Source organism: Euleptes europaea, chromosome 12, assembly GCF_029931775.1.
Source record: "Euleptes europaea isolate rEulEur1 chromosome 12, rEulEur1.hap1, whole genome shotgun sequence".
NCBI classification, from domain to species: Eukaryota; Metazoa; Chordata; class Lepidosauria; order Squamata; family Sphaerodactylidae; genus Euleptes; species Euleptes europaea.
Window position 1 is genome coordinate 53217395 of NC_079323.1, and position 19293 is coordinate 53236687.

Here is a 19293-nt window from a genome sequence, read left to right on the forward strand (position 1 = left end):
CCTGTCTCTGTTTTGCACGCTATTAAAAATGGTGCTTAGAGCAGAATTGACTCTTAAAACAAAGGTCACTAGAGTAATCTGCTAAGATAAAATTTAGGAGGTCTGATATCAAATCTTGTAGTGGTGTATACATATCACTTTACAAAGATAAAAACTGGAAAATAGTTAAGCATGTGTAAACACTGCATGTTTCAAATGCTTCAGACGTAGGGGATACTTCTAATCAGGTCTAAACAGAAGTAAGTCCCATATTATTTAGTGGAGCTTAATCCCACTATAGGCCTTTAGGATAGCACTCTAAGTATCATTAATGAGTGTTTGGTCTGTTTAACTTTTATACAATTGTATCTATTGTCTTTTGTTTAATTCCAACAATATTGTCCCTTTATAATGATATGAATGTACAAGATAGTAAAATGAACTGTGTGTATGCTGTGTTTCCAAAACTTGGTGGTGGCAATATAGTAAGACTGTAAAATGTGAATGATATAAACAGTAGTCTCATGGCAAATGCCTTACAATGTTTGTTGCTTAAAAAATGGCACTTTTCTTCAGGAAATCATGCATTGCTGTTATTATTGTGATCTTTTTTTCCTTCTGTTTGTACCTTTGCAGTATGTTAGACGGTTTAGCTGCTATTTATTTTGAGCATTTGATAAATACAGGTCAGCAGGGTTTGGTTTTACAGCCACATTTCCATAGGCATCTTAAACATAATTGATATTAGAAGTTTAAAACTGCTCTCAAAATGTGGGTTTTTCTAAAAAAGAGAAAATTGTAAGGAACCCAGTTTAATACCTTTGTGACAGCCCCACTTTAACTTTTCCATTATATTACATCTGTGACACAGAGCTTGCATTTATAGTGAGTAAATTTATTTGTATATGGCCATAGGCCTTTTCAAAACATCATCAACAAATTATAATGCATTATAATGTAGATAAACATAGTAAAATAATAAAATCTATAAAAGGAATGTACAATAATATGATCAATCTTATAACGATAAGTATTAATAAAACAAGTTTGTAATCCGCAAATAAAATCATTTTTGGAAATCTGCTCTTGAAATATCAGCTCTGGACCTTATTTTCCTTGCTGTCAAGGCATACATGTTCTATGGGATATATATCATCAGAATCTGATAGCAAGAATATGACTTTCTCCTTCTCAGAATGGAAATTTATACCAAATAATATCCCACCGAGAAACTTAGTCCTAAGCTGCATGTTAAGTGGGCAATAAAGTATGTAGTGGGGTAAATCCTCCTACTCTTGCATGTCACAGATACGTAGGCATTGGTACTTAGGAATTTGTTTATGCCGACCAAAACGTCCATTGGCATTGTTTAGAAGTATAAAGATAGAGAAGCTGCTCTGGTTAGAAATCTTATCTAAGTAATGGGATCTAAAGTGGTCATTTTTAAATTATTTAAACCACTGCAAACTGTGATTTCAGAATTAATGTTCTATCAAAGCATTGCACTTGTAGACCCAGTCTCTAAGTTGCAAGTTATCTACCGATGAACTTAGAAGGTCATGGGGGATGGAATATTGTGATAGTAAGTTATTAAGAAAGCCAGATTGTGTCGAGTCCCTAGAAAGCATAGACTCAAATGATAGTTTGCTAAATGAATTTGATATATCCATTCTCCCACCCACCCCCCACCCCAATAATTTTAAGACAGCAAGATGGACACGGGCCCTGAGAGAAGATATGCCAGTTTCAGCTCTCATCAGGGCGTCTGCAGGCCCTTTAGGAAGAACCAGGATGCACCTTAAAAATAAGTTTTGAATTGTTTCTATGCTGGAAATATTGTCCTCTTTCCATCCCCATACTTCGGTTCCATAAAGGGGATGAGAGATAACCTTACTTGCAAATAATTTTAGAACCAGATCTATAAGAAAGCCTCTATTTGTATAGCAGAACCTCAGTATGGACCCTACGATCCTTGTCGCAGAAGACCTTATAGTTGCCAAGTGGAGATTCCAATTTAGAGTCTCTCTAAATGTAAGTCAAAGGTATTTAAAGGAACTACACTGCTTAATTGGGTTTCTGAGTATACTCCACAGAGATGTTTTTGCCCTTTTTCTAAAAAGCAACACTTTTGGGGTTTTTTTGTTTTTGTTTTTCGTTTTTTTCCATATCTTTTCAAGAGCCTCCTCCTTACAGTGTGTTACTAATTGCTGTGACAACCTTCTCAACCCAATTTTTGTAAGGGAGATCACTTGCATTTATATTTCATATGCATATAAACTTAAACAACACAACTTCTTCCTGCCAAAGATGCTGTAAACATGCAAGAAGCCCTGTGCGGGTACAGACATATGCAAGTGGGTCTTACATCACATGTGATGCTTGCTGTTACCATGCTATGGAATAAAGAGTTCTTGTGAGCTACCTATACCCAAGGTATGCGCCAGAATCTCATTGCATGTAAACTGTAAGTATAGGGATTCTGGATAACAGTGTGAGATGAGAACTGAGTTATTTGGAAACTAACAATTTATACCATGTTATTCCATGGCAGTGATCTTATGTTCTTATGTTCTTATGATATTACTTAGTTCTGTAAAATCTTCCTTAAGACATTGTAAAAACACAAAGTTGGTTCAGTGGTCTTTGTATTATTTCTACACAAACAACTAATATTGCCATCTTCCAGGTGGGTCCTGGTGTTCGCCTGGAATTACAGGTGATCTCCAGATTACAGAGTTCAATTTCCCCTGGAGGAAATGGCAGCTTCAGAGGGAGGACTCTATGGAATCACATCCCCACTGAGCTCTTTCTCCTCCCCAAATTCCACCCTTCCTAGGCTCCACCCACAAATCTCTAGGACTATCACAAGCCAGAGTTGGAAACCATAAAACAATGCTCATTTTTGTATTAAAAATATGTAAAACGTGTTCAAAAAACAACAACTTTCAATACCAGGATCTTGTATTTGGATTTAATTGTCAGTGATGTCTAACATACAAGACAAAACAAATAAAATACTTTCTTTTTCCTGAATCACTGCCAACAGAGCCCAGATGGCCGTATAGAAGTCAAAGGGCAGCATGGAAGGTCGTCACTGCACATTAAAGATGTGAAGTTGTCAGATTCAGGGAGATATGACTGTGAAGCTGCAAGTAGAATTGGTGGGCATCAAAAGAGCATGTACCTTGATATTGAATGTAAGTTCTATTTTTTGTCTTTTTTTCAAATTATTGCAAAAAGAAAGAGTAATTATTAATGGCAAAATAATAATAATGTAAAGTAGTATTTTGTATTTAACTGCTTAAGGTAAAAAAAAGTGGCTTTCTGGATTAAACCAGTTAAGGACTCAATCTTAGAATCACAGAGTTGGAAGGGACCACCAGGGTCATCTAGTTCAACTCCCTGCACAATGCAGGAAATTCACAACTACCTCCCCTTCACACCCCCAGTGACCCCTTGCCCAGAAGAGGGCACATAAATTTTCTGCTTTTGCATACATCTTACGTGATACTGAGACATTAATGAGGTTTAAATGCTGTATTTTATTTACGGAAAATTACACAAAGATTTTTGATGGGAGCATTAGTAAAGTTAGATATAAATTGTCGAAGGCTTTCACGGTCAGAGTTCATTGGTTCTTGTAGGTTATCTGGGCTGTGTAACCCTGGTCTTGGTATTCAGAGGAGTAACACTGAAGGACAGTGTCCTGCCACAGCTGCTGGCGAAACGTCAGGAAAGAAAATACCAAGACCACGGTTACACAGCCCGGATAACCTACAAGAACCAATTAGATATAAATTCTTCAACAGTTTGTTTTAACCCTCATTTTTCCATCCAATATAAAGTGCTTAAAATGAAGAAAGCACACAAAAGACTATCACATTTCACAATAACTATTTGCCATTAACAAACTACTTTATAAGGCAAAGCAGCAGGTAGCAACTCTGCCCATGAAAAAGCAAGCTCTCCCCAGGGAGGCAGGCAGGCAGGCAGGCAGTACTTCCTTCCCTTCTCTTCTGGAAGGCAGCTCTCTTTATAGTCCGAAGAGCTGGTGGGAAAAGACAGAGCAGGTAGTGACAACTCTGCCCTTGATGAGTCTCTCCCCAGACAGGCAGGCAGGAGTCATAGGAGTCCATGTGGTCCAATCTGTAATAATATTTTTGGTGGCAACTGTTCATTATGGTATATTATGTGATTTGATCCATTCTTTAAGACATTATGTGAATGAAATAAGATTAATACTACAAGAAAAAGAAAATTTGAATAGAACTGAATTTAAGACTATGTATGTAAATGTTTGCCCTGACCTGGATGGCCCAGGCTAGCCCGATCTCGTCAGATCTCAGAAGCTAGGCAGGGTCAGCCCTGGTTAGTATTTGGATGGGAGACCACCAAGGAATACCAGGGTTGCTGTGCAGAGGAAGGCACTGGCAAACCACCTCTGTTAGTCTCTTGCCATGAAAACCCCCAAAAAGGGGTCGCCATAAGTCGGCTGCGACTTGACGACACTTTACACACACACAATGATTTGAGAACAACTGGTTTTATGGAAGATGAATTAATTGATATAAAATTTGCTGGAAAAAAGTGTTTCCATAGAAACCTAAGTACATTTAATTGCTTAGTATTGGATGGGAGACCACCAAGGAATACCAGGGTTGCTGTGCAGAGGAAGGCACTGGCAAACCACCTCTGTTAGTCTCTTGCCATGAAAACCCCAAAAGGGGTCACCATAGGTCGGCTGCGAATTGACGGCACTTTACACACACACACGTGTAAAGGTTCAGGAAATATTTTTTGTTTCGTAGGACTGGGTTAAGAAAACTCATGAACAGCATATACAGCTGTAATGGAGATGTTTTGGAATGCGAGTAATACTTGAAATGAAGGAATACGAATGGCTCACAACGTTATCAGCAGATCTCTAGAGAAGCAGCATATACATTTCCTAAGTAAATAACTGAAAGAATCACATATTTTCCTTAGCAATGTTTGAAGTGTTTCTCTAGCCTAAGGACCTTTTCTCACAGCCTAAGGACCTTCCTCAAGAATCTCTTCTTGTGGTAGAAGGGCCACTTAAATAAAGGGAAGGTTGTGAGGTTGGAGGAAGGCTTCAGACTTTGCTGAAAAAGTGTTACAGATACACTCCACTATATTTTCAGATATGTCTTTTAAAAACTGCTATTTGTCTGGGTTTTCTTCCTGAAAATATTTCTATAGCTATCAGTAATGAGGGCCCATAAAATTAGACTCAATCTTTACCAAACTTGGGGGTTCTTCTAAGGAGAGGCCCTAGCAGCTACATTGAAAATGTGGTGCCTCTGCCTTAAAAACACCTACCCCAGAGCCCCAGAAAGATTCCCCATAGGGTATAATGGACCCAGTTTCTTTCTTTCTTTCTTTCTTTCTTTCTTTCTTTCTTTCTTTCTTTCTTTCTTTCTTTCTTTCTTTCCTTCCTTCCTTCCTTCCTTCCTTCCTTCCTTCCTTCCTTCCTTCCTTCCTTCCTTCCTTCCTTCCTTCCTTCCTTCCTTCCTTCCTTCCTGAAAAAAACATGAAAAAAAAACCCCATACCAGTATGGGAATTTGAGATTTCTTGGGAATTTTTAAATTTTTTAGGTCCAATATACCCAAATACGAATTTTACCAATCTTTTTTGATGCACACCCCTAAATTAGATTACTTTTTTCAGGCTTTAGCTTTTGTGGCACACTAATGACCAGAAGATGCTTGTTCAAATGAGTATTGACTATTTCGGTTGGATGGGAAAACACCATTTGGCAATATAAATGTACCTAATGGTTGCTATAGCATTGGGTAGAGGGGCTGCAGGGATCTAATCTTTGCTTTTGATGGAACTGAAGCTGATTTAAAGACAAGCATTCTCTAGCTGGGTACTTCCTATGCTCAAAAAGAAACAAAACAATACTAGAATAACAGTTTTGTTCCATTCAGCAAGATAGATTGACATGCATAAGTAGTCTTCTGCACACATTCCTGATATGGATAAACATCTGGATATGCATATATCTTCATCATAACCTTAATTCAAGTACTACTAACTAGGGCTGTTGATTCGGTTCGGCCCGAACTGAAAATCAGCCGAATTTCCCCTGATTCGGTGGTTTTTAGTTCGGGAGGAACCGAACTCAAAACTGGCGGGCAACCGGGGAGCCGAATTCAGTGAGTTCGGGAGTTCGCGAATAAATTCAGCAAATTCGGGGCCGTCAGTAAGCAGCATAACCGTCAGTAAGCAGCATTCTCCTCCCCCGGCCAATCGGTGGCCAAGCTGGGTCTTCTTCTGGCCAATCAGTCAGGATTGAGTACTGGAGGAATCAGCTGATGTGCGGCCCGGCCAGGGAGAGAGAGCGAGAGAGCGAAATCCTCGTGTGTGTGTGTGGGGGGGTGCTTGTGCACATTCGCTCCTTTCTGTGGCTGCAGGGGGTGCATTTTTTGGGGTACAGACACAAAACTTTCACTGGAGCTTCAGATGAAGCTTCTTAAGATACCCCCCAAGTTTTGTAAACATTGGGTCAGGGGGCCCGAGATATGGGCTCCCCCCTTTTTCTTTCCATGGCTGCAGGGGGCGCATTTTTGGGGGTACAGATCCCAAACTTTGAGCGGAGTTTCAGACCAGTGTTCTTAAGATACCCCCCAAGTTTTGTAAACATTGGGTCAGGGGGTCTCAAGATATGGGCTCTCCCCCTTTTCCCTCCCCCCTTTTTCCATTTATGTGGCTGCAGGGGGCGCTTTTTTGGGGATATAGCCCCCAAACTTTTAGCATAGCTTCAGTCAATTATTCTTAAGATACTACCCAAGTTTTGTAAAGATGGGTTCAGTGGGGGCAGAAATATCGGCTCCCCCCTTTTCTCTTTCCATGGCTGCAGGGGGCGCATTTTTGGGGGTGCAGATCCCAAACTTTGAGCAGAGTTTCAGACCAGTGTTCTTAAGGTACCCCCCAAGTTTTGTGAACATTGGGTCAGGGGGTCTCGAGATATGGGCTTTCCCCTTTCCCCTATTGAGATGAATGGATCAGCCGATCCTGTGCATCTCCAGAGCAAAACGTCCCGTGCCTAATTTGAATCATCTTGGATTACAAGTCCTCTTCAGCCCCTCTTGATGGAACAGAAGACAGCCACAGTAAGACCCCTTTGGGGGCTTTAATCTATAATTTTTCTCCTGTGTATGTGTGCGTGGGGGGGAAAGCAGAGTCTGTGTGTGTGTGGGGAGGGAGCAGTTTCTGTGGGTGGGGGGGAAGCCAAAGGGGGCTTTCGTCGGTTCTGCCTGGGGTGTGTGTTCCCCCTCGAGTCTCTCGCTCCCTGGTTTGAGGGGGGAGGTTTCAGTTATGTGTTGCAAAGGTGTTTAACAAGGTTGTGTTGTTTTGCAGTTGTTTTGCAAATTTCTCAGCTGTTGTCGGGGCTGGGAGCTTTGTGCATGGGCGGCAAGCTCTGCTGAGAGATGCACATTAAGGGTGGGGGGGACCCCTTTCAGGGCCCATATCCCAGCCCCCCCTGACCCAATCTTTACAAAACTTGTGTAGTCTTTCAATAAACGTCCTTTGAAGCTCTGCCAAAAGTTTGGGACCTCTAACCCCAAAAATGCCCCCCTCCCAGAGCCGCGGAAAGGCACGATTGTGTTTTTAATGGCTGTATTCGGCCGAATTTTTTCCCGAACTTTGAATTCCCGCCGAATTGAACGGATCCGAAGCGGGGGAGTTCGGACTTCGGCATATCCCGAATCTAAATGGGCTGAATTCGGCCAAATCCGAACTATACCGAATTTTTTTTAATTCAACAGCCCTATTACTAACATGTGTGGGTGTGCCTTTCAAAATTTGAAAGCTGTCAACTGTAAAATGTGGCCTGCTGCATCAGACTGTTGCTAGATTAGTACTGCTACATCTACGGTATTCTTTCATTCCCTCAAAATTAAATCTGCTATGTCTTGGGAATAGGATAGGATCCTATGAGTGCGCTGGTAGCAGCAGCAGCAGCTGCTCCTTGATGCTCTACTGTCAGCAAATCTGAGTATCAAGTAGAACAAGGAGCAGTAGGAGTGCCAAGCCACAATGTAAAGGTGTACCAGCCCTGACATGAACCAACGAATAGCTTCAAAATCCTTAGAGGTGTAAACTGCTGGGCTTATTAAAAGCCAGTCATTAAAATGTGTATTAAAATAGTTTTCTGTTCTCCTGCTAGTATAAGGTAATTTAAATATAAATAATTAACCATTAGGAAGATCACGAAGGACTGAATTTCTGAATAACATCTCAGGGGGAATTCTGACCAATTCCGTCCAATTGTTGCCTTGGTAACAGACATGAAGATGCACACTTCTCCAGAACTGATTGCTTTCTGGCAGTCTCCTAAAATGGAATTTAAACATAAATGGCACCTAGTCAGTTATAATGGTCAACATAGATCACATTAATCATAGAGACAATGTTACATGCTTTAGCGTGTAATGTGTAGTTTTGCCTTTCTCCCTCAGATTTAAAAGTAGTTGTGAATGCAAGGCACAGAAGGTCTCTATGCATCCACATTGCTGCACTCTTCCTGATCCCTTTCAGCCTTGAGAAGCACTCAGTAAACTCTGGATCTTCACTGATCACTTTGAATTGTGTCTTGACAAAGGCTAACCCTTCCTCTAGGTGAACTCTACATGGGAAGGGGAATAATTGCACACCTGTATTACTGCAGTCATGTACTGTATCAAGATAGAAACCCATTTCCAATCGTTCTTATTCCCAGTGAGTTGAAGCATTTGCAGAGCTTCCATATAGCATGCACCTTCATGGATTCGGTATTGTGTCCTGAGTCTTTGTAAAGAAATTAGTAAAATATTCACCAGTAAGTAAAACCTTCTCTGCATTTCTAAATCAAAATCCCAATGCAAACATAATCACACATCGCAGACGCAAGACAGATTAGTTGTTTAAAAATGTTCAGGGTTTTTTTGCTGCATTGTATTGGAAATTATGCAAATGTTTAGCTTTTTGCTGTTTTAGTTCAAAGCTTTCCAAGAGCACACTGTTCTTCTGTAAAGCAGAAATGGAAATAGTGTCGAGCCTACAGGGGCCGTCTTAGCCACGAAGCAACCAGGGAAACTGCCCTGGGCTCCACACAGAGGGGCAACTGCCCCCAGCTCCTCGTGATGCTACTAGCCGAGCCACACACAAACCTGAAGCTGCAGCACCACCCTGATGACCCTATCAGCCAGCAATGGGTGTTCCTGGGTGCTGGGGGACATGCCTACTGCATCTGTGTAGCCAGCCATCTGGTGATGTTAGGCAGTATGTGGCAGCAGCCAGATCCAGTTACCCTAGTTGCCACCAGGAGCGGGCTCCACCTGAAACAGGGCCCCCTGGCCCTGTCCTGGCCTCATTGGCCCTTGGTGGGATGGGCTGCCCCCTTCTCCTGCAGACACATGCACACGTACCACTCTCCACACTAGACTGACAGCAAGCACCCAAACTGAAAACTCCAAGTCTCTTTCACAGCTCTGAGCCTCTGCACACACTCTCCTTTGCCAGCAGCTGGCAAAAGCCTGAAGTGAAAAGGTGAGGCTTGTTATATCATCCTGCCTTCCTTTGGATGGCTAGCATTTATTACAGCCAGCCACATACTCGTGCCTCATTTGTAGAGGGACTGAGGCAAATCACTCCATGGCTTAGGGGCCGTGAATGCTTCATTGTCTCAGTGATGACCCTTCAATAGTTTATTTGTTCTTCTGTGGATTGGTCAAGAGAGTGATTATCAAGGAATGCTGAAACCTCTGCCTGACAATCTATATATTCTTTACACCTATATTCTCTCTATATAGAATCTATTCTATTGTCCATAAGAACATAAGAAAGGCCCTGCTGGATCAGACCAAGGCCCATCAAGTCCAGCAGTCTGTTCACACAGTGGCCAACCAGGTGCCTCTAGGAAGCCACAAACAAGACGAGTGCAGCAGCACCATCCTGCCTGTGCTCCACAGCACCCAAAACAACAGGCATGCTCCTCTGATACTAGAGAGAATAGGCATGCAGCATAACTAGTATCCATTCTAACTAATAACCATGAATACCCCTCTCTTCCATGAATATGTCCACTCCCCTCTTAAAGTCCTCCAAGCTGGCAGCCATCACCACATCCTGGGGCAGGGAATTCCACAATTTAACTATGTGTTGTGTGAAAAAATATTTCCTTTTATCTGTTTTGAATCTCTCGCTCTCCAGCTTTAGCAAATGACCCCGCATTCTAGTATTATGGGAGAGGGAGAAAGACTTCTCCCTCTCCACTCTCTCCAAACCATGCATAATTTTATAGACCTCTATCATGTCTCCCCTTAGCCGCCTTCTTTCCAATCTAAACAGCCCTAAGCGTCCTAACCCCTCCCCATAGGACAGTTGCTCTAGTCCCTTAATCATTTTGGTTGCTCTTTTCTGCACCTTCTCAAGCTCTGTAATATCCTTTTTTAGGTGTGGTGACCAGAACTGTACACAGTATTCCAAGTGTGATCTCACCATAGATTTGTACAAGGGCAGTATGATATCAGCAGTTTTATTCTCTATTCCTCGTCTAATTATGGCCAGCATGGAATTTGCCTTTTTTACAGCAGCCGCACACTGGGTTGACATCTTCATTGAGCTATCCACTACCACCCCAAGATCCCTTTCTTGGTCTGTCACTGCCAGCACAGATCCCATCAGTGTATATGAGAAGTTGGGATTTTTTGCCCCAATATGCATCACTTTACACTTGCTCACATTGAATCTCATTTGCCATTTTAATGCCCATTCTTCCAGTACGCAGAGATCCTTCTGGAGCTCTTCACAGTCTGATTTTGTTTTAACCACTCTAAATAATTTGGTGTCATCTGCAAACTTGGCTACTTCACTGTTTAATCCCAACTCCAGGTCATTGATGAACAGGTTGAAAAGGACCGGTCCCAACACAGATCCCTGAGGCATCCCACTGCTCATATCCCGCCATTGTGAGAACTGACCATTGATTCCTACTCTCTGCTTCCTATTTTTCAGCCAGCTCTCAATCCATAAGAGGACTTGTCCTCTTATCCCATGACTATGAAGTTTTGGGGACTTTGTCAAAAGCTTTTTGGAAATCCAAATAAACAATATCCACAGGCTCATTCCTGTCCACATGCTTATTGACGCTATCAAAAAACTCTAATAGGTTAGTGAGACAGGACCTACCCTTACAGAAGCCATGTTGGGTTTTGCCCAGCAGACCTTGCCCTTCTATATGCTTGACAATTCTATCTTTAATAATGCTTTCCACTAATTTACCCGGAACAGACGTTAAGCTAACTGGTCTGTAATTTCCTGGATCACCCCTGGAACCTTTTTTTATAAATGGGTGTTGCATTGGCCATTCTCTAGTCCTCTGGTACAGAGGCTGATGGAAGGGACAAATTACATATATTTGTTAGAAGTTCAGCAATTTCCCATCTGAGTTCTTGAAGAACTCTAGGATGAATACCGTCTGGTCTCTGTGACTTGTTAGCTTGCAGTTTGTCTAGACATTCAAGGACTTCCTGCCTTGTTACCACTATTTGCCTCAGTTACTCATTTTCTCCTCTCCAAAATCTCTGTTCAGGAGAAGGAATCTGCCCTGTATCTTCAACAGTGAAGACAGATGAGAAGAATTCATTTAGTTTTTCAGCAATCGCTTTATCCTCCCTTAGAGTTCCTTTACTCCCATTGCCATCCAATGGTCCAACCGCTTCCCTAGCTGGTTTCCTACTCCTAATAAACTTAAAGAATTTCTTATTGTTTGTTTTGATGTGTTTAGCAATATGCTCCTCAAAATCTTTTTTTGCATCTCTAATTATCTGCTTGCATTTCCTTTGTGCAAGTTTGTGTTTGTTTCTGTTTACCTCGTTTGGGCAAACCTTCCAGTCTCTGGAGGAAGACTTTTTTTCTCTGATTGCTTCCTTCACTTTACCCGTTAGCCATGGTGGTGATGCATGGTGTAGCATCTATATGCATCTGATAAGTAAAACATTTGTAGCTGTGGTTTTGGATACTAAGGATCTTTGAAGAACCTACTGGTATAAATGGCCTAGATAAGCTGAAACTGAACCCATACAAGGTGGTAGTGCTCTAGATAGGAAAGTGACTTAGGAAGAACTGAAAATATTTCAGATTGATAGCCAATGCGTTTGTCAATGAGTATAGAGTTGGAATTTGTTAAGATCTGATTGTTTTATTTTGGTGGGTTGTTGTTTGTTTCTTTTTGAAAAGCACATGACCACAGTTATGAAGCTCCAAAACCCAATGGAAGCAGTTGGCAGCTGCCTACCCTATATCTGGGGATGGCTTCTGAAATTATATGTAATCGGTGTTACTGTGCTGACTACCTATCTGATTTTGGGTTCAGTTCAGAGTTCAGGTATTAATCTTTAGAGGCTTTCATATCCTGGGATCCACATAATTGAAGTATCACCTCCTTCCATAAAAGTCCAACCACCTTGCAATATTAGCTTAACAGTTTTCATTGGTGGACCCTCCTACCATCACATCGTATTTGAGTCTGTGAGGCTTGGCCTTTTGGTGGTTGTCCCAGACTTATAAAATTGATTTCCTAAGCAGATTAGGCAGGCAAGTTTCTCACTGAGCTTTCATAAAGGTATAAGAACTTCCTTTTAAAGTGGGCTTTAAATTTCTGAAGAAGTGTGTTTATGACAGGTTCTTCTTATCTGTATTTGTATGGGGTTCTTTGTTTGTTTTATATGTACACATTGCAGTTTTACTTTGCTGCTCTGTTCAAATTGTTGAATCTTTCTCAAAATCTTTATTTTATTGTTGTGCTACACAAATACAAGTATTTTAAATAAAATAAAATGAATATACCGAACATATATTATTTTAAGTCAAGGTTAACAAAATGTCCATCATTATGACCAATGCAGTTAATCCAATACATGAGTGCACATATGAATGCATATGGGAGCCTATATACTACAGGGACTCCTGAACAATTGTACAGAATACATAGTGCCTTGGTGTCAAAGAATGCCGCCACAGAGCTGCGGCTCAAGGGGTACCTTGTGGTTATTTCTGAAGGCAGACGACCGGGTTTAACAAAAACCCCGAACCAGGTTCACCCAGTTTGCTCGGTAGCTGCCACCACTCTTGCGAGGGTTACCCCAGACTGGGGCCAAGAGCACCCCAGTCTGCCCCTTCACGGTTGCACAACCAAAGGCACCGACCCTGCAGGGAAACATGCCTGCAAGGTGGGGTTGCAAATACAGAAGTCTGATTAGGTAAACGTGTCATTATAACCCAGGCCAACTAGATTTAGCTTGAAGCCCTCGAAGTTAAGAAGCCAGTCAAAGATTATAGTTTAGTAATTTATTAAGGTTTGTACTAAGTTCCAGTTAAACATATACGTAAGCATAGCAAAACAAAACAGTAAAGCTAAAACAAATATCTGACTACACAGTAGAAGTCTGGCATAGCAGAGTTTTGGCACGCAAAACAAGTTACCAGTTTACATCCCGTCCCCACAGGTTTCACCAGTCCAAAGTGCAAAGCAACCGGAGTCCTTCCTGCAGAGTAAAGGCAACATGGTGGTAGTCTCTTGTGAGGGTTAGCATGCTGAGAACCACATACCAACCAGCCAAAAGGCACGAGTTGTTATCCTTGAAGAGTCAGATTGGGGCGAGCTCATTAGCTAATCTGACTCCACCACGTCGGTGGCCAGGTGGTGTTCATTTTGCTGAGCAAGCAGCTTACACTAGCCTTTTGGAATGTGGTTGTGACGAATGGTGGCCATCCATCCATCACCCCCCATCTTCCAAGTAACAGGTGAAACGTGTGAAGTTATTTCACTAATTGCTCTCTGGCCTTGAAGCCGGAAGGAGGATGGTTTTGCATTCCTCCCAGCTGGATGTCATCTCAGAGGTGCGAAGCATTCTCAGGACTTCAAAAACACCCCTTGCATACCTAAGCGTTTCTGAAATAGAAACCAAACAGGCCCAAATCCAGGCCTGAACCAAAGAGTTTATCATGCAAGGAATTGTGGGTGAGCACAATTCCTTGACACTTGGTCATCCGATATCAGGATTTTGTTCCCAGTAGAATATAGGGATGGTGAAATATACCATCATTTTTTGGTTCTAGAAGTTATGGTTTTAATCTGCCCCCTTTTGTTGATACTGTTGTTTTAATGCAATTTTATATGTATAATATATGTAAAACATATAATCCTGTTTTACTGGCACATACATAATATTAAAATGCATATATTTTAATAGGAAAATGGTGAAAAATGGAATAAAATAAGAACTTGCAGGTTTGAGTTGAATGAAAAAGAAGTAGAACTGAAATGAGGCTATTCGAACTGAACAAACTTGTAAAATTCGATAGCATTTCTAGCATAATAGTGTTCTAATATGCAGTTATTCACATGTATGAGAAAGTTATTATTATTGAGATGGGGTCTAAACCTCCAAAAAAATTAATATTTAGAGAAAGCAGGAGTCCCCCCTCCATGTTTGCTATACTAATGTTTATCTTTTCTCATGTGATTTAATGGGAGGCTGTTCTGTCTGTGTACTCAACAGCCCTAGTCTACTTTTTAAATGGGTTGTTTATGGTTATCATTTGTTTTCTCTATCCTAAGAGATGGGGTGGGGGGGGTTAAGCAAAATGCAATTAATAAACTGAACAGAAAGATTTAGAAGGTTTGCATGTGTGAGAAGCCTCAGTCTACAAGTAAAGCGCATAAAATGTCCACCCAGTAGGGAAGGAAATAGTCACTAAATTTCAAAACCTTTGGCCATCTGTTAGCAAGTAAAAACTGTGCTTGAGTATGCTACATGGTCATTATAGTTCCCTAGGCACCTGTTGAATCAGATAAATTTCCATTTCTAATTTTGCATATGACTCTGAACATACACTGTGGTTGGAGCTATGAAATCTTTAATTGAATTACCTGCTGTATCTGACAAATGATTTATTATTCAGCACTCTGCTAAGAGTTTCTGAGGCATTAAACATAATGGAAATATTCAAATGTATGGACATAGTTTCCAGTGAATTTTTTGCTGTTCTGCATCATTCCTTTATCGATTTTATGCGCAGCCCACCTCTTATAGTCATAATCATGCCCTAAGTGGGTCAGTATCCTCTCTGAAAAGCACTGGAAGGATGAATTATTTTCTGTTCAGTTTCTGAACTTGCCTTTCTGGATAGGTATATCTTTTCTAAAAGAGCCAAAAATAATGTCTTCTTTCAAATTACATTCTTCAGCAATTATTGTATTTATATCAAGGTCTTCTTTCATCTATATGCCAGATTTTTTGCAAAAGGTACTCTTCATTCAGTTGTATCAAGACTAGCTTTTTAACTATGCTCTAGTTAAAGCTATGTATTTATTTGGGGATGCTAGGGCAATATACAACAGTATGGCATTAATTAACTTTATTTAAATCTATGTCATAATCAGGGTTGCCAGGCCAACCAGCAGGTGACCGGGGGGCATAATGACATGGAGGAATGGCCATTGTTAATGGTGTCATGTCACTTCTGGGGAAAACTTGGAAATGATGTCAGTCCATTCTAGGAATTGCCAAAACCTCTATGGTAGAACCTTAGAGATTTTGTATGTCTGACTGTGAGGCTGGTCACATGACTGTGACCCATCATCATCATCATCATCGATTTATTGAGCAAATATCAGACATTCTGTTTTAATTATTATGATATCTCTTTTTGTAAAAACTGGTCTTTGACCGTAATAAACAAATGATGATGATGATGATGATGGTGATGACTGTGACCCCACATGTGTTGTCCATATTGTGTAGCCTGGCCCTAAGTATGACTTCAAACCAATCACCACGTAAGTGCCTTAGCTGCAGTTCTTAAATCAAAATAATAGGTTCTGTTCTAACTTACTAGATACAAGGGTCTGTGTTCTTTCACTGATTTTACAGCTGACGCTGTATAACACAAACCCTATAGAAATGAATGGGAATTATTGGTGCTTAGAAAGCACCAAGTATCAAAAGCCAAATGGTATTGAAATGGCTCTAAATTTACCCCCCCCCCCAATTTAAAAAACATATCAAGCATATTTTCTTTTTGTTCTTGTTTATTGCCTCCATTTTAAAATTACCTGACATAATAGGTGCTGTTGACAACACAGCAATTTCACTGTCATAATAGTACATCACATGCCAAGAATGACAATAATTAAATTTACTACTATTCTTGAGCTTTCCAGTGAACTGTATTCTGTCATTTTTAACTCTTGAGTCAATGATTTGAGCATTGTTTGCTTTTACTAATTCTTAAAGAAATGAACCATATTCAGACCTTATCCCTTGTCCTACAGTCTGCAAATCATTCCTTTGAAGCTTTAAGATATTTTGTGTCCCCTTTTTAGCTTTACATTTGTACTTGTCACAAGTTATAAAGTTTGAGGGAATGAGTGTGTGTGTGTATGTAGATAGATAGATAGATAGATAGATAGATAGATAGATAGATAGATAGATAGATATAAATAATGTATGTGTATGTATGTATGTATGTATGTATATGTATATGTTTATGTATATATGTATATATAAAATGTGCATACCATACCGGCTATGATTACTTTCATTTAGAGTTGTGATTCACGTTCCCTTTATTTTTCATTGAACTTCAAATTAAAAAAACAAACACCGAAAACTAATTTCCAATTGTTACTTACTGTGTGTTATTAATTATCAGATGTTTAATTGGGAAACTACTCTACCATCAAGAGATGCCACAAGGCACTCACCAAGTATCCTATTTTAACCCACAGTACTCCAGACTAGGGCCTATCCAGTCCTAAAACCAAACCTACTTAAATTAATCATGCAAGAAGAATGCCGTCTGAAGCAGTAGATAAAAGGCCATTTCAACAACAACAAAAAATCCCTTTGAACATTCAGTCAGAAAGGACCTAAAAACCTGCCCGTTACACAGAGGCAGGTAATGGCAAATCACCTCTGTTAGTCTCTTTGCCCTGAAAACTTTACAGAATCTCCATAAATCCACTGTGACTTGAAGACTTTCCACCACGAAGGAAATAGGATTGTAGTCTATTAAAGTGTTAATTGTGCGTCTCACTGTGTTTTTACTGAATTGTTGTCTGCCCTGTAACCCAGTTTCTGCATTATGGTATGTCATGCCCTAGATAGATTTTTTTGGGTGGGGGGACTGCATTGTTTTCCAATTCTGTAATCCTAGTCTGACTGTATTTTTTATTTCAAGGGTTCCCAATGTAGTGTGCATGGGTGCCATGGTGCCTGACCAACACTTTTTCTGGTGCTTGCCAAGTGTTGGTAGAAGGTTTGTGGAGCCATGTAGGGCTTTTGCCTAGCAAGGCTTCTGATCAACTATTGGAGATGTGATTGGCTGTACAGATTTCTTTTTTAATGTTGCTTTGGCATCAGCTTCTACCACAGCACAAGGATCTACACTGTGTTACTGAAGTTAAGCTGTGGCAATCATTTCGTGGCTGGCTCCACCTCCTGTGGCAGTCATAATGTGGCAGCTATTTTGTTGCTGCTCCCACCATGCTGTGTCAAAATTCAAATCTGCCTGCAGGCTCAAAAAGGTCAGGGACCCATGGTTTATAGGACATCTTATACTGTCTGGTTTTATTTATTTATTTTTGTAATGCACCTTGAGTCTTAGCAAGAAAGACAAGATAGAAATGAAGTAAATAAATAAATCATTGTTAAGAAAAGAGGGGGTAGGATGGAATAGCTCCAAATAGCAAGTGCTGAGTGGTGGTTGGGGCACATATATGGATTTTCCCCCCACCAAAATTTTGATTGGCTGGAGCAAAATGATCCCTTGGCTTAACCCATCGATGAATGGGAAACAGCTTCCACACCACAGCAGTGCAGGAACTGAGCTTGTGACTGATTTCAGTTTAATTTCAGTGGCATTTAAATGCATAATTGTACAATATTTGGGATAATTGACCACAGAATAGAGACCCTTTCTAGACAGACAAACAAACACAAAGGTTGCTTGCATAGTGAGAATTTTATTTATTTATTTTTATTTAGTTAGTGATAGATAACAAGCAGATTTCTATACTGAAATTCAATCTACTTCCATAAACTTTCAGTTTGTTTTGAAGCCTAAGTGAGATTGCATGGTAGGGTTCCCCCCACCCCACCCCAGAAAAACATGCTCATGAGGCTAGTCATACAGTTCCTGCACTACAGGAATTGGCTTCAGTCCAGTACATAATTAAGTGCTCTTACTGCCATTTGACTACCATATGAAATTAATGGGGGGGGGGTTGTAATCAGGGCCACTTATTATCATATGATATTTAAAAATGGGGTAAAAGGTCTTACTGCTTTCTTCAGGAGAAGAATGATTACTATTGGTATACAACTTTAAAGGTAGTTTCAGAGGAGAAATTGTGGTATGTATTTGGAATATGCAAGTCTTAATCAAATATTATGCACCAATTGATATTGAAGTTTCCGTGACAACTTGAGTATTGTGATTGAATGGTAAAGAAATAAAATGCTTATATAATCATATTTTGCAGATGCTCCAATCTTTGTGTCAAATCAAACAACATATTATTCATGGGAAGGAAATCCCATCAATATAAGCTGTGATGTTATATCTAATCCATCAGCTTCTATTCAGTGGAGACGGGGAAAATTGGTTTTACCTGGACGAGATTCAACTCATTTAAAGATTCACAATGCTGGAAACAAACTGTTATTAGAGGTAAGAGTTTGAATGTAGGTAAATAACTTCCATCCTACTTTGTTGAAGTTGTAACTTCTTTACCACCATATCAATCTGACTACAATTAGTACTAAAACTAACCATTATACATTTTATTACTAGTCATTATCAATCATTTTGCTTCTTTTTTCTCAGCTGTTCAAAATTAATAAAGTATTTAAACGTACAAAAGTTCAGAACCCGATCCACTCAACAGCAGGGAACAGAGAATTCCTTCCTTTTGGTACCACTTAACATGCATTTATTTATTCATGTAGATATTTATACCTGGCTTTTCTCCTCAATGAGAATCTAAAGCACCTTGCAACATCCTTCATTTAATCCTTATAACTACAACCCTGTGAAGTAGTTTACGATTATGGACAGTGACTGGTCCAGCAAGCTTTCATAACAGAGTAAGGATTCAAACCTGGGTCCTCAAATCCTAGTCTGAAACTATAACCACTACACCACACTGGCTCTCTTCTGCAGGCCATTGTAGAGTGGGTAGGGTTACCAGAACAAGGCTGTCAACAAGCAGAAGACTGACCTATTGGAAAAGGGCTCAC

At 40.3% G+C, this 19293-nt stretch overlaps 1 protein-coding gene across 1 annotated transcript in view; it reads left to right on the top strand.

Annotated features, from left to right (window-relative positions):
* NCAM2 (neural cell adhesion molecule 2) overlaps positions 1-19293 on the top strand; it is a 271498-nt gene that overhangs the window by 171369 nt on the left and 80836 nt on the right. The window contains exons 9-10 of the mRNA XM_056858381.1: positions 3026-3176; positions 18537-18724. Of these exons, the coding sequence (XP_056714359.1) occupies positions 3026-3176; positions 18537-18724 (339 nt within the window). The remainder of the gene's footprint in view (positions 1-3025; positions 3177-18536; positions 18725-19293) is intronic.